The sequence below is a fragment of the Xenopus laevis genome, chromosome 2S (genome assembly GCF_017654675.1).
Source record: "Xenopus laevis strain J_2021 chromosome 2S, Xenopus_laevis_v10.1, whole genome shotgun sequence".
Classification (NCBI taxonomy): domain Eukaryota; kingdom Metazoa; phylum Chordata; class Amphibia; order Anura; family Pipidae; genus Xenopus; species Xenopus laevis.
Window position 1 is genome coordinate 110,982,932 of NC_054374.1, and position 16,970 is coordinate 110,999,901.

Consider the following 16,970-nt stretch of genomic DNA (forward strand, 5'->3'; position numbering starts at 1 on the left):
TTTTGGTGCCTAAAAAGCAGGAAGTAGTTGAGAGTTCAATTAGATATGACCGAGTATAGGAGTTACTAAGCCCCTTTGCCTGATCTTCAAAATCATGAGAAAATAGGGACTATAAAAGACTGTCACCTGTGGTATTTGGTGCAGTCTGCTACAGAGATGTGAGAAGAGCTCCCCTTGATAATAATAAAATTAATAATTTAATATATAAATTACATTGACAATGAATGCTGCCACTTTGGTGCCTTTTTTCACTCAAATGGAGGGTGGAGATTTAGTGGACACTGTTTGGTTACCTTCAGAAGGGTCACTGGCTGTGACTGAAAAGTTTGCCTGGCAGCTTTGTAACGCCACTGCCCTCTATAAGGGTAGGACTACACGGATGATTTTGGAGCGTTCCGGCGCGCTGCACAAAAATGCAGGCACCAAATTGGATGCGACGCAAATGTAAGTGAATGTGATTGTACGACTTCATCCGACAATGCCTTCACTTAACTTATTTCTGTCGCATCCGATTTGATATCTGCGTTTTTGTGCAGCGGGCCGGATCACTCCAAAATCGTCTGTGTGGTCCTACCCTAAATGAGTCCCATTTGAAATGCAGAAAAAATTGTTAATCATATTCTTCTTCTGTTGAATGTTTAGCTTCATCAGTATGATTTAACATTTTCTTTAAGGGAGAGTTTCATGAAGCAGTTTATTGACCGCCAGCAACAAGACACAAGCTGTTTATTAAGAAGGCTTCCATCTGCTTCTTCTTCTTCATGTGATCATTCCAAACGTTCAGGAGTAGAAGAGAATAAGTACATTGACCAAAAGGTAATTTATACTCAAGGTATAGTTTTTTTTTAATATATTTACATGGTAAATGTGCTTCCAAAGGTAGATTATGCCTTTTCCTTAAACATCATTCTTTGTCACATGTCATATGGTAAAAATGTGTTCGGGTCAATGCCATAGCCAAAGAGGGAGGGTAAAGCACAGTTCCATAACCAACAAGGAGGGGCACTGAGCACACACCCCAAACCAGGGCCTCTTATGCCATGAGACAGGGTGAGAACATTGCGAATTTCCGGCTTTAACAAGGAAATTGGCCCAATTAAATGCAGAGCGCGCTATTGCCCTCATTGCACTAGCAATGGGGCCCCCCTTTAAATCCTATGCTGTGGGATGGGGGGCAGCATCGGAGCCACTACCTCCATCTGCAGCAGCCTCAGGATCGCCCCTGCCCTAAACCTACTAATGGGGTTCGTTTTCATGGCTATAAACTGTGGGTTCTGGCCTGACCCACTCATCACTAGTAGCAATCTATGAAATAGTAGGCAATAATAGGCCTTATTTATCTTACTTTTAAGATTAAAGGGTACTGTACTGAAATTCTCATTTACTTTTATTATTAATTTGCATATGGCAGAAATAATCTTTACTTTGTATCTATTATGGCAGTGTTTTTCAACCTTTTTTGAGCCAAGGCACATTTCTTTCATTGAAAAAATCCCGCGGCACACCACCAGCTGAAAATGTGAAAAAAAGCTTATATTAACAATATAAGTGCTATTGTTAATGTAAGCTTTTTTTTTAAACATTGATGCATGAGGCAGAAAGTTGTCAGTAAGAAAGTAGAAGGAAACATATATGAAAAGGCCAATTGAACTTTATTATATCATCTGCAGTCTTTTTACCTGATAAGATTTTCCAAAGCAGGGTAGCGCTGCCCTCTATTTAAGCTGGTTGGGGCAATAGTTCTCTCACGAACACAGAGATTAAATTATTTTGTTATTGTGTTTTTTTGTAATAACACTCCCCCAAATATTTTATAATTGCTGCCAAGACCGTTGGGGTTTTATAAATAAACAATACTGATAATCAAATCTCAAATCTAACTAACTAGATCTGGTGCTTCAGCTAGCAACTGTGCAAAGGGAGAAGCAGGTCACTTATTATTATTTTGTTATTACAAAAAAACACAATAACAAAATAATTTAATCTCTGTGTTCGTGAGAGAATTCTCACATTCATCATTCAAGGCCAGGGTAAGCTTGCTATGCCGGGTACCCACGCTATTGCCCCTACCAGCTTAAATAGAGGGCAGCGCTACCCTGCTTTGGAAAATCTTATCAGGTAAAAGTTCAATTGGCCTTTTCATATATGTTTCCTTCTACTTTCTTACTGACAACCTTCTGCCTCATGCATTGCAGCCAGACAGCTAGAAATATGGTTCTCCTTATTACAGCATGGCTAAGCCGCAGGGTCTGCTTCCTTAATATTTTGATAACAGCACTAGCCGTTCACCTGTCAGTCCGTGCACTTCTGCCTTCTGCCTTCACATCGAAGCTGCGCGCAGTGCAGCCAGCGACCTCCCTGATCAGCCAACCCAGGCACGGCTCTTCTGCCCGCTCAGGTCACGTGACGTCACGTGAAAGGTCCGCGCACTTCGGCCTTCAAATTGATAGCGGCACACCTAACATTAGTTTGCGGCACACCAGTGTGCCGCGGCACACAGGTTGAAAAACACTGTATTATGGGACAAAAGAATATGATTGATGCTGTTTTTATGTTCAATCGTGCTAATTGCTACAGTATATGGAACAGTAGTAGAGTTTGCATTTCTTTCCTGTGAATGCTTAGTTCCATTGCTGTTTTTTTTAGTTACATAGTTAAATCGTTAAATCGGGTTGTAAAAAGACAAAGTCCATCAAGTTCAACCCCTCCAAATGAAAACCCAGCATCCATACACACTCCCCTCCATACTTTCACATAAATTCTATATACCCATACCTATACTAACTATAGAGTTTAGTATCACAATAGCCTTTGATATTATGTCTGTCCAAGAAATCATCCAAGCCATTCTTAAAGGTATTAACAGAATCAGCCATCACAACCTCACTGTGAAGAACCACCTATGTTGCTTCAAATGACATTTCTTTTCTTCTAGTCTAAAGGGGTGGCCTCTGGTACGGTGATCCTCTTTATGGGTAAAAAGGTCACCTGCTATTTGTCTATAATGTCCTCTAATGTACTTGTAAAGTGTAATCATGTCCCCTCACAAGTGCCTTTTTTCCAGAGAAAACAACCCCAACCTTGACAGTCTACCCTCATAATTTAAGTATTCCATCTCTCTAACCAATTTAGTTGCACGTCTCTGCACTCTCTCCAGCTCATTTATATCCCTATTAAAGACTGGAGTCCAAACTGCTCTGCATACTCCAGATGAGGCCTTACCTTATCCTTCTCATTTAAGGAAACTCCCAACTTACTGCCATTTAGTGTATAACTTGCATTTATATTATTTTTGCCAAAGTGCATAACCTTGCATTTATCAACATTGAACCTCATTTTTGAGTTTGCTGCCCAGTTTCCCAACAAATCACTCTGCAAAGCGGCAGCATCCTGCATGGAACCTATAGTTCTGCACAATTTAGTATCATCTGCAAAAACAGAAACAGTACTTTCAATGCCCACCACCAGGTCATCCATAAATAAGTTGAAAAGCAAGGGACCTAGTCCAGAGCCCTGCAGTACTCCACTAACAACACTGGTCCAATTAGAAAATGTTCCATTTACCACCACTCTTTGTAGTCTTTTTTTTAGCCAGTTCTCTATCCAGGTACAAATACTATGTTACAGGCCAATATTTCTTAATTTAACCAGTAACATTCTGTGTGGCACTGTATCAAATACTTTAGCCAAGTCTAAGTAAATCACATCCACTGCCATCCCAGAATCAAGGTCCCTGCTTACCTTCTCATAAAAATAAATTAAGTTAGTCTGGCAAGATCTATTGCTCATAAGACCATGCTGGCACAAACTCATAGTATTGATATTTGCTATGAAGTCCAGTATCTAATCCTATATAAAAAAAGATCTTGATCTTTAATTGAAAAAGCTTGAAGCAGACTTACTCTAGCTGCTGACACAATCAGAAATACAGTTTTTCATGTCACCATCCATAATGATGCCTCTTTCAAAGGCTCAAACAGAGAATCACATAGGGCCTTGAGAAACGTTTTACTAACCGATCTTTCGGCCACTGAATTTCTGTCATAGCCGATAAGGCTGCCACATGAACTTTTAGAGTTCTGTACTGTAGCCCTTTTGTTAACCCATCTTACAGGAAACCAAGAATCTGGGACAGAGGAGGTGGCAAAATCTGAGTTCCCAGATTTTGTAATACGTGGCAGACGTAGTATGCTTTCTTGCATTTAGCAACATAGTCACCACTGATTCGGAAAATCCTATCTCCAAACATTTTCTGTGCTCAACCTCCATGCCATCAAATAAAGGGAGAGAGGATCCGGGTGAAACACTGGCCCCTGTCCCAACAAATCTTTCCTCAAAGGAAGTCGCCACGGTTCCACTATCGTCAGCCTCTTCAATAACGAAAACCACGGTCGCCGAGGCCAGTGAGGGGCTATCAGTATTACATCTACCAGTTCCTGAATGATCTTTTGAAGAAGACGAAGGAGAAGAGGTACTGGAGGGAAGATTTAAGCAAGGCAAAAATTCCAGGGTTGTAGGAGAGCATCTACTCCTAGGGCTAATGGACAAAAAGTCCTGGTGAAGAAAACAAGGAGCTGAGCATTCTTTTGAGACGCCATAAGATCCACCTCCAGTCCCCTCATCCCCCCTTGCCTCTTTAAGTAAGACACTGCAGTTGCATTGTCTACCTTTAACTTCACTGCTTTCCCCTGGATTTGTGATGCAAATGCCAACAAGGCCTTAGATATCGCCCTGATCTCCAAGATATTTGCATGTGTCCTGCGACTTGTTTGTTTCCAGGAGCCTTGAGCTAGCCTGTCCCCCAGAAGAGCTCCCCAGCCCTGGAAGGAAGCATCTGTTGACATAACCTTCCAATCTATTGCAGAAAGGGGGAAACCTTTTTTCAAATTCTTGGGGTCTTTCCACCACTGAAGACTGTTCTTGAGTCCCGGAGACAGCTGAATCTGTTGACTCCAATCTTTGGACCAACGATTCAAGCAAGCCAAATAATTATGCTGCGCTTCCCTCATGTGAAAATGTGCCCACCTGGTCATTGTAAGAGATGCTGCCATAAGACCTAGGCGTGACATAAGTGTCTGGCCGACACTGCTTCCTGCAGACAGAAATTGTTGTCTACTTCCACCAAGCGCTCCACCTTTTGTTACAGTAACCTGACCACATTCTCCTTCATGTCAAACAGGGCTCCCAAATACTGTAGTGATTGGGACGGCTACAGTTGAATTTTCTCCCAGTTTATTAACCAACCGTGAGACTGTAGAAAAGAAATTGCTTTCTCTGTGTGCGAGAACAATACTTTATGAGACCTGGCTGAAATGAGGATGTCGTTGAGATAATGCCAGATTGCAAGACCTTGCTTCCTCAGCTCAGCAATCAAAGTTACCAGGACTTTCGTAAACGTATGGGGTGAGGTGGAAAGACCGAACGGCAACGCTCAAAACTGGAAATGTCTGTAGAAAACGCTGATGACTCTTTTCCACTGGAATGTGTAGATACGCATCCTTCAAATCAATGGATATGAGCTAGTATCCCTGCTGCACCACTGTAATAATTGTGTTTATAGATTCCATCTTGAACTTTTGAACTCATACCCAGGCATTCAACTTCTTGAGATTGAGTACTGGTTTCCATCCTCCCAAAGCCTTTTTTACTAAAAAAAGAAGAGAGTAAATTCCTCTTTCCCTCTCTGAATAAGGAACTAGAACAATAACTTCTTGCTGCAGAAGCATTTGAACGTATTCCTCCTATGCGCATCTTTTTTCTTGACACAGAGGAATCGGGGAAACAAAAAATCTGTCTGGAACTGGAACAATAACTTCTTGCTTCAGAAGCATTTGAACGTATTCCTCCAATGTGCATCTTTTTTCTTGACACTGAGGAATCGGGGAAACAAAAAATCTGTCTTGAGAAGGGACTGAAAGAAAGTCTATTTTGTACCCTCTTCTTAAGACTGCTAAGACCCACTGGTCTGTAATTGAACTTTCCCAAACATGAAGAAAATTTGCAAGCCTGGCACCTACTCCCATTTCCTTGATCAGATAATTGTCAGGAAGGCTTCTTTGTAGAGGGAGATTGCTTAAACCTTCCTCCCCTGACAGAAGAGGACTGACCTCCTCTCCACGATTGTCTGGCTGCATTTTTGAAAAAATACCTAGAGCTACCGAAGGCTGCTCTTGCTCTACCTGAACCTCAAAAAAGAAAATCTCTAAACAGCTGTTTTGGTTTTTTCCTCTGTTGTGGAAGAAAAACGCTTTTTCCTTCTGTGGCTTTGGGAATTACTTCCTCCAATTTTGGACCAAATAGACTTCTGCCTACATTAAGGAAGATTGCAGAGACTCATTTTTGATGCCGTATCTGCTCCCCATGCTCAAAGCCAAAGAACGTGCCTCATTGAAACAGACACCGCAATTGATATGGAAGCTAGACATGTGAGATGTACCGCAGCCTCTGACATGAATGGCATTGCCATTTTTAACTCCGCCAGATCCGTGCTTATCTCCACATTATCGGATCCCTCCGTAACCGCCTTGTCTAAACTATCATTCCAATGGGACACTGCCTTAGCCACACATACCAGTGCTACTGCTGGCTTACAGGAAGCTCCCGCTACTTGATATTCTTTCCACAACTCAGACTCAATCCTCCTATCCATAGGATCTTTAAGCACTGAAGAATCATCTATCGGAAACATTTCTTTTTCGCCAAATGTATTACTGGAGAATCAACTGCTGGTGCTGAATCCCAGCTCTTAGTATCCTGCTCTTTGAAGGGATAAAGTTTTGCAAATATTGTAGCCAGCGAGGTGAAAGAAATCTTTTTTGCCGCTCTCCCCCACTCTGCAGTAATTAGCTCAGATACTTCAGAAAAAAATGTGAAATTGCACCTGCGTCATTGCGCCTGCGTCATTGTGCCTATGCACCAGCACCATTTTGAAAACTGGCGTCTAACCCGAAGCAAAAAAATGCATACTCTGCAGATCTATGTGACGATCTAAAAAAACAGCCACTAGGGATCGCCCTCACATGGGAGTCATACAACAGTCTCACCTGAATGAATAACCCTCAGAATACTTTCCCCAACCTTTTCAAGCATTGGATATGAAACTTCTGCCAGCTGCCCCTGCTGTCTATGAGGAAAACAATAAATAAAAAAGACGAGGGGGTAAGGAATCTGTGAGGTTTTTATTTCCTTTTTGGGAGGGACTTGTCTATTAGGGGGCAGGGCAAATAACCAATAGTAATGCTCACATGGAGTGGCCAGGAAAAAATATTTTTTAAAAGGGTAAGTGGCTCTTCATTTTTAATGAACCTAAATTATTCCTACTAAATCTAAAAATTAATTTACTGCAGCCCTACAGAGTACAGTTTCTGGGGTATTCTTAATTCTGCTCCGCAAACCATATGACAGTTATGGGTTTAAGCAGAGCAAACAGTAGCCAGGCAACAGAATATGCTTTGCAACTAATGATAGATTTCTGAAAATGCTTGTTAGCAATGCAAGGTACCTGTAATTGTTTCAAAATATGCACACATTGATGCTATTATGAACTTCTGAACACAATTTGTAAAATGTACTGTTGTGTGATACAGAAGCATTTCTCGTCCCAGAGCAATCCCATAGAGCAATTTGCATGATAAGAAGTAAATGCGTAGGAGGGACATAAATGGAAAAACCAGTGAACATATTGCAGGATTCCAACCTGCGTTAATTTTTACAGAAATATATGTTACATCTATTTCAACACAAATTGACATTGTTTTTACTGAAAATTCATTCAGCTATCACCTTTATGAAGAAGACACATAGATTCTCCTTTCCGGCACTGGTATCAACCTTACTATTCAGGCAAAAATCATGCAATGCCTTCATGCCATTAGGCTTAGCATGTCCAAGACTGAACTGCTTCTATTCCCACCAAATCTGTTCTCCTAAGGCAGGTGTCTGGGTGTCACAATCGACCCATTCTTCATTTTCTCAGACATGGAAAACTTCACCATCCTTCACCAGAACATGCCACTTCTTTCTGAGAAGCACTGCAAATGATATCCTTCCTCTGCTTCTTCACTACTAAACCACTGGTCCAGGACCTCATACTTTCCAAGTTAGACTACTGTAACATATTACGCCATGAATCACACCTCAACCCACTTCATTCAATCCTCACTGCTGCTGCCCACATAATCTCTCCTGCATCTAAATTTCCCCCCACCACTTTACTACTAAAATGTCCTGGCTTCCAGTCAAGTGGTACATTGAATATGAAATTCTAATCCTGTCTTTCAGAACACTTCTACATTTCACTGCTCCTCTTTATATACAGTATCAGCTCTCACACCCCAAACACGCTCAGCTCAGGACAATCTACTAACCATAGAGTTCACTAAAATGCGCACATAAAACCTTTTTCATTGATTGCGCCCCACCTCTAGCACCCACTGACTCTTTACTTTAAGCTCCCTAAGGAACATCTTTTGAATGAAGCAGTTTGCCAGTCTTCCTCTGCAGCAACTCATATGCATCTTCATACTCTGTACGCTACTTCTGAGTATGTCTCTGGTTCAAGAGAGGGAGTCAACAGAACGTGAGGAGTATTCTTCCCCAGTCTGACTTGCCCAAATTTCAACCCAAATTCACCTGATCTGCCAGGGGTCTTGTGGGTTTCGGGTCAACTCAAATATCAGAATTTGTTTATGATGATTATTTTTCATAAAATCATGGGGAATCACTTGCAAACTGGAAAAACATTGGTGTTTTAATTAGTTGTTACTAATCGTCTTTCAATAATAGGTCTTTGAATTATTAACCTCACATCATTGTTAAATAAATGGTTGGATCAGCACCAACACACATCTCTTTCATGGTACAGGGGTTTCAGTTCTAGTAACCCATAGCAACCAAGGGGGTTCAGAAGAACATGCTGTCTGCTGATTGGTTGGTATTGAGTATTAGACCAGTAGAAAACTTTTATGCTTTAAGTACCACTTTGGTGTATTTTCCCTTTCATTGCATTGCTGCTACACTTAAATGCAAACAAGCATTTTTATTGGTGAGATAGTGAGAAAATAGTGCTTGAAAGCATTGGTCCAGGCTCCCACTTTAGTCATCTTGATTTTTAGCTAGTCCTAAAATAGAAGATGCTGCTGTTCTTCCAGGAGAAAAACAAACCTCCTAGGCATACTTTAGTAGCACTGTATATCTGTCCAAAGTCCAAAAAGTTTTATTTAATCATTAAGTTTAGAAAGATGAGTTACCTGATAACAGCCTTATACAGACCAACTTACAATTAAATATTAATTTGAGAGTTTGAGTGCATCATTTAAAGAAAAAGAAACAATACCTTTTCAGAACACACTTAATAATTAAACCAATCCATTTAAAGCACACTGAATAGTGGCCATTAAAAAAGGAACACTGTGATAGGTGCTTATTATATGCAGCATCAAACTGTTTCTGACCTCAATCAATCTTTCCACACGTTTTTTTAACTGGGAGGTGAAACACCTGCTAAATTATTTCCTGGTTACTATGGCTTTGAAAGCTCAATCTGCAATTAGTGCAAGATTGATAACACACTCTGAAACAAGCCTGACCTTTTCCTTTTCAGATCCTGGCAGAAATTAGATGTTTGGGCTGAATTGCCAGAATACGTATAGCGAATACTGTCTAAAAAAAAAAAAAGGAATGCAAATGATTATATACAGCACCTTGCAAAAGTATTCAGAACCTAGACTACTTCCAATATGTTTACTGAAAATCAAATCCTACACTGAAATGTGTATAATAATAAAGCATAAAACCTCAAAATGATGTTGCTTTATCTTAAAAAAGAAAAAGTAAACTGAAAAATGCTGTTTGTGTATATATTCACCCACCATAGTCAACTTTTGCACCTTTAAATCTTTTGGAGTATTTACCAGCTTTGTACACTGTGTTCCGTTCTTTAAAGCAAGTGATCCCCAACCAGTAGCCCATAAGCAACATGTTGTTCACAAACCCCTTGGATATGGCTCCCAGTGGCCTCAAAGCAGGTGCTTATTTCTGGAAATCATGTCTTAAAGGCAATCACTAGTTGCATTAAACCATGTGTAGTGCCAAACAGAGACTCCTATAAGCTTCCAGTCCACATAGTTTCTACCAGTAGCCAATCAACCCATATTTGGCATCACCAGGAACTTTTTGCATGCTTGTGTTGCTCTCAAAATTCTTTTTGAGATTTTAATATGGCTCATGGGGAAAAAATATTGGGAGCACCTGTACTTGGCAGTTTTTCTCCAGATGGTTAAAGTGCAATGAAAGCCAAGATCACTTTGCATTGCACTCGCATTCTAATTGCATTGCAATCGCATTCTAATCGCTAACTTGGGACCTAGGAGTGGAAGCTTTTCCTCTATTATAAATGTACAAACCAGGGCTCTCTGCAGATGCCAATGACAGTTTTGCATTGCCCTGGGCAAGCACATGCACAGTACAGAATTTCTTCAATGATTTCTGTAGGTGCATACACATTCACTCAGCACAGGGGTTCATTGGGTCGGAGAGATAAAATGCCAGACTGTGCAATCTTTTAAAGAGGAGGAGCAATTTGAATTCCTGGTGGTGTCAACAAAAAGGCATCTCCCCAGTGACATTAACAGACTGAAACTAATTTTTAGCAGATGGAAACAAGTACAAGTCAAATATCCCTATATTTTGCACCATTTAATTGTTATTTTTACAGGATGCTAAGCTGTTTCTGCCACACACATTTCTTAAGTGACAATTTTGTGATTAGATGAGACCAATATAGAGCAAGACTGCTAGGACAAATGTTGCTATATAGTATGTAGAAAATCTACCTGGAAGAAAAAACCCCTGAACAGTTTTCAAGTCCAGTATGAACTTAACCTCAGCTGTTGTTGCTGCAAAAGGTGGTTCTCCAAACCATTTAAATGAGGAGAGTTTATACTCATGCACACAGCACATTTATATTTGCTTATTTATATCTTTTTGAGTTTAAGCTTCTAAACTTATCTCATATAACATAGAACACTTAAAAATTTATTTTTGAGTATTAGTGCTTTGCACAAACATAGCATTGACAAACTTTCATTCTAGTATTTATTTAATAGAATAATTTGTCAGGGCAAAAGTATTCATTGTTTGCATGGTACAAAATGTAAATAAAAAACAAAGAAATGTTATTACAATAATAAAATTAAAGTAAAAATTAGGCAGGGACTAATACCTCAGAAACGTGCAAGTTTCGCACTTTGGCATGACAAAGTGTTTTTGGTTTTTTTTGTTTGTTTTGTTATTTCTGCCTAGAAGTGGGGCTCAGTGTATAAATCATCCTAACATTCTGTCTAGCTGTTGGAGCTGGTTTGTTTAGTACCAAGCTACACTTTTCAGCAGGCACCTGTACTTCATGATTCTTGCATATTTGAGAACACATAAATGAGAATATGTTCTCAGGAATTACCCTTACTAAATGCAGTTATTCAAACACATTTTCCATGATAACCTAGTTATAGTGAACAGCAGTATTACTCTGAGAATTACATGTATCACATGGAGACTTACATAAGTGTTTGCCTCCTGTACCTCTGAATTCTTTTTAAGAATGCTTAGATCCATGCATCCTCAATATTGCATATGTTGTTAGGGGGTTATTTATTAAAATCCGATTTTTTTTCTGGTCAGAGGAAAAACAAGTTTTCCGTATAAAAAAAAAAACAAAAATTTTTTTGAGATTTATTAAACTGCGATGGTGTTAAATGTCCGAATAAAAAAGTACTCCAACTCAGACATGCTGAGTTCATGTAGAAGTCAATGGCAAATGACCTGTTGATATTTTGAAGATATCCTGATCTGCTCTGGGTTTCGTACAATAATACGAAGATTTTGTTGTTTCCAGCCGAACTTTCGGCCATCAAATCTGAAAAAAATCATAAGATTCTGATTTTTCAAAAGATTTTATCAAGTCTTTTCCCGAACAAGAAATTTTCATTAAAATGTATTGATAAATAAGGGGGGGAAGTCCTTACGGATTTGGGTGGAGTGGTTTTCTCAAAAATATTGAGAACGTTTTGAATTCTGATAAATAACCTCCTTAGTGTTCTAGGCTTCTGAAGACCCATAAGGATCCATGTCACAAAACTGTTGGCATGAGGCATCGTTATCTTTCAGTTTGTAAGGTTTCCTTTATCCCCAATAGCAGTCCGATGTACAAGTAACATCTTAATCCTTCGAAAAACCTTTGCAATATTTAAGTTATTATTATTTTATTTTTTTCCTTTTTGAAGCTTGAGCGTGTTCCAAATGTATGACCCAGTGGCGGTGTGACACAAGTGCACACACATGTTCAGAGGATGCAATGGAACTTAGTCTAAGTCCCCCTATAAAACTCCAAATTATCCAGCCCAAAAGGCGCCAAGATAAGCGGGTCTTCAGCCCCACCGTCGCCCAAAGACATAAAAGGCTCAGGCAGAGGGCAAGGGTCTTCTGGCCCCCTTTTCTGCAAGGCTAGGTGGCCCCTTTCCCCGATCCCCCAAAGGGAAAGGAACAATTTACCTCAGAAGAGATCTGTTTGCATCCATTCAGGGCCGGTTCAGGGGGGGAAGGAACCAGATGGCCACACATCTCCCCCCCTAGACAATCGCAAACCCGCATGTATTATACCCATCCAATAAAAAGTGCTAAAAATGCTTTAAAAAATAAATAGGGTTGGGGTAAAATTAATGTGTTAGTCTGTGTGCTGCCCCAGCCTATTGGACAAATTATAAAAATTGCTTTTGCCTAGCCAAATTGCATGGGGCAAAAGAGCATAGTGCATATAAAGTGCAAGAGTGCCAGTGCTATTGTTGAACTGCAACCCAGTGGTTTGCAAGGCCTGGGACCTTGCTCAAGCTACTAAAATATGCCAGCCTTTGGCCAGAGGACCAATTGCCTCTCTCCAACCTCAGTGGATGGCTACACATGGATGCACCCTTAGCTAGATGCACCCCGCCCAACTTCAGAGAGGATACTACTGTATACTTGATCTTAGCCAAAAGGCTGATACTTGTATCTGTAGGATTTCATCTGTAGGATCTATTATCCAGAACACTCAGGATCTGGTGTTTTCTAGATAAGGGATCTTTCAGTAATTTGGATCTCCCTACTTTAAGTATATTAAAAAAGCATTAAAACATTCATTTAACTCAATAGTTTTGTTTTATCACCAATAAGGATTAAATATATCTTCGTTAGGTACAGTTTTATTATCACAGAGACAAAGGAAATAATTATTTAAAATTTTGAATGATTTGATTAAAATAGAGCCTATGGGTGATATCCTTCCCATAATTTGGAGCTTTCTGAATAATGGGTTTCCAGATAATGGATCCTATACCAGTATTAATATGTGCGCTCCATTACATCCATTTTGATGCACCGGCACTTGCTAGTGTGTTTGTTAATGACTCCTATACAGTGGAACCTCAATTGCACATCCCCTGATTTTAAGTTTCCCCTCATTTTACATTGCTATTTTGTGGTCCCACCTATTTATTTTGCATAATACATTTCTCTTATTTTACATTTTCCTGGATTTTACACCATTTTTTTCTGGTCCCCATAAAAACATAGGGGGTTCTACTGTAGTTTGTTGTCTCCTTACAGTTGTATTATACCTGCCTTAAAAAAAAGCTGACACCCAGCCGACAGTTTGGGACACATTTACTATTGGTTGAATATCGAGAGTTAATTAACCTCCGATATTCGACCCTCAAAGTAAAATCCTTCGACTTCGAATGTCGAAGGATTTACTGCAAATGCTTCGATCGCACGATCGAAGAAAAAATCGTTCGATCAAGCGATTAAATCCTTTTAATCCATCGATTGAAGGATCTTCCTTCGATCAAAAAAAGCTTAGACAGCTTATGGGGACCTTCCCCATAGGCTAACATTGGTGCTCGGTAGGTTTTAGGTGGCGAAGTAGGTAGTCAAGTTTTTTTTAAAGAGACAGTACTTCGACTATCAAATGGTCGAATAGTCGAATGATTTTTAGTTCGAATCGTTCGATTCGAAGTCGTAGTCGAAGTATTTTTCATTCTAATCCTTCACTCGAGCTTAGTAAATGTGCCCCTATGTCTTTGAAGTCCTGAATTTCAACAAAAGACTTTTATTTTTGCTCAGCCAAGCAGTGAATGTTTTTTTTTATAAAATTTGATGTGTGGTTACAGTAAACAGAGATAAATGCAGCCATTATAATGATTGTTCTTCTTTTGCCTTACAGCTTCGTAAATCAGTATTTAGTATAAGAGCAAGGAATCTAATGGAAAAAGAAACGGCAGTTACTAAAATTCTCAGGTAATAATATTGTTCATTATTTACTGATTGCAGTGCTACACAAGGACCTATAATTACAGATGCAGTACACGAAGGATCAACTTCAAGTGTCTCCAAAAGTTATGAACCACGTATTGAAGTTACTAATTCAAATACCTTTCTATACTTTATTTATAGAAACATATTTTCCATTCTATTTAAATGTATCAAAATATAAGTGAATCAATGCAAGGCATAACTTATATGGGGAGAACTTTATATAAATTTGCAAATGACATGGCGTAAATGGCTTTCTGTGAATGTATAGGTGTTTTTTTTTTTGTTTTTTTTTTTGCAGATGTGCTGGTTTCTTCTGACAGTCCGGTGATGATTAAATTGTTAGACTGTGGGAATAATAAGTGTATATCAATTGTAATAACTTGACTTCTATTCATGTCATAAAGTGTATTTTATCCAGTTATAAATCTGGCTAGGGCCTATATGAATGATTATAAACTTTATTTGCATGAGTGGTGAACATGGTATTATAAACAATTGTTTTCTAAGCTGATGTACAATATGAAATTGATGCTGGCTGGTTGTGGTTTTAGGCAGATATTTCTATGAATAAAGGCTTAATTTGAAATTAGCATTAGATTTAAATGGTACTTAGAAATGTAGTACTTAAGGGCTGGATGACAGAGAAGATGGGTAGTTAACAGCAATGAGGCATCATTATGTTATAAGCTTGCAGGGTGAAGCAAATGAAGCCTGATACACATGGGAGAAATGGGACAACAGATAGCAAAACTGAAATGCCAATGGTGCTGGGGATAAAAGACTGCAAAACAACTATGAAATTACAGAGCTTTAGGAAAAGCTCTGATGAGATAAGCAAGGGGATCTGCCCATATTATTGAGAGTTTCCATATTATTCATCTTTAGAGATTTTTAACTTGATGGAATAAATTAATGACAAGTCAATTGTCTCAGGGATCCCCAACCTTTTGAACCCGTTAGCAACATTCAGAGGTAAAAGGAGTTGGGGAGCAACACTAGCATGAAAAATGTTCCTGGGGTGCAAAATATGGGCTGTGATTGGCCATTTAGTAGCCCCCTATGTGGATTGTCAACCTACATTGAGGCTCTGTTTAGCAGTGCACCTGGTTTTTATGAAACCAAATCTTGCTTCCAAGCCAGGAATTTCAAAATAAGCTCCTGTTTTGAGGCCACTGAGAGCAACATCCTAGGGGTTGGAGAGCAACATGTTGCTCATGAGCTACTGGTTGGGGATCACTTCTCTAGACCTTTAATATGTTTAGAGCCTTAAAACAGTTGTAGTTTATGCTGTTCATCATAAAGTTAACAAGGAAAAACCCCTATTGCTTTGAAAGGAAATGTAACTGCTTCTAAATTGAATTGCTTTGTTCATATGCATAGAGCCAGCAATACACAGGAGCCCAGCATCAGTAAACTAAAAAAAACTAATGTAAAATTGTTCAAGATTACTTTTGCAATTTACATTCATTATTTTTTGTAACATTCCAAAGCTAGTAAAGGGTGCCTGTTGGCAAAACATTTTTCCCCAACCAAAGGTGCTGTGAAATAGAGCCTGGGGATAACAATAGTTCCTTTTTTAAATTGCCCCCCAGCAGCTCTAGGCCACTCACACCAGGATGGAGTTCCCGGTACGAGCGGCCATGCATGTGACATCAGAAGTGCATTATGTGTATGCGTTATGTATAACTGGTGCGAGTGTCCTAATGCTGGTGCAGGGCAATTAAAAAAAAAAAAAACTATTGTTACCCCCAACCGGAGTGTAGCTCTAATAGCCCACACCTTTGGTGGATGGTATTTTTGGCCAATAGGCACCCTTTATTAACTGCTAACTGAATGAATATTGTAACAGAAGCTCCACCTGCTGGTCAGTTCCTCTAAATGTGTGGTGGGAGAGATATTTCATAAGGAAAACTGAGAACTGCTGTTATGTTGATCTGCACATGAGATGGGAAAGTTCATACAGTATGATGTTTTCTTTCCTGTGCAGAGCAACATCAGAACATTTCTCTGTTTTCCTTCTGAAATATCTCTCCCATCAGGAAGTAACCAGCAGGTGGCGCTGTTGTTACAAAATTTAAAAAGTGTGTAGGAAAGGAGCTTAAATGATTTTACATTCATTTTTTAAGTTATAGATGCAGTATCCTATAAGGCTCTGTGAAATCCTGCACCAGCCTACAGGACATGAAAGGAAAATATTGGTTTGCTCGGAAAACCACATACTTAGAGGTTAATTTATTAAAAAAAAAACCCCAGCATGGGGTCATTAATGATGAATACAATGCTTGAAGGATATTAGCTCAGCCCCTTAACATTAATCGTCAGCCTCAAATACATATCTTATAAAACGAAGCTCCATGTGAAAACGGGAATTTGTTCAAGCAGTAATTCACACCTCGGTAAATGTCCTGCTTAGTGTTCATCAGATAGTACAACTGACTCACTCACATCGGGAATATCTTTGGTCTGCATAAACATTTCCTTTGGACTGATAGTGCCACATGGGTGACCCCAATACGGCTCTGGCTGTACTGAGCAGTTTGCTTCACCAGAATTCCAGTTTAAGACAAATGAATGAATCATAGATTGTTTAGGCACAACAAAAGAATCGTATATCATCGCATTAATGC

General features: G+C 39.4%; 1 protein-coding gene across 4 annotated transcripts in view; it reads left to right on the plus strand.

Moving 5' to 3' along the window:
- The window catches only part of nalcn.S (sodium leak channel, non selective S homeolog), a 182,018-nt gene that overhangs the window by 124,115 nt on the left and 40,933 nt on the right, over positions 1-16,970 (plus strand). For all 4 annotated transcript variants that reach the window (XM_041584259.1, XM_041584261.1, XM_041584260.1 and 1 more), the window contains 2 exons: positions 675-816; positions 14,252-14,325. In XM_041584259.1, the coding sequence (XP_041440193.1) occupies positions 675-816; positions 14,252-14,325 (216 nt within the window). The remainder of the gene's footprint in view (positions 1-674; positions 817-14,251; positions 14,326-16,970) is intronic.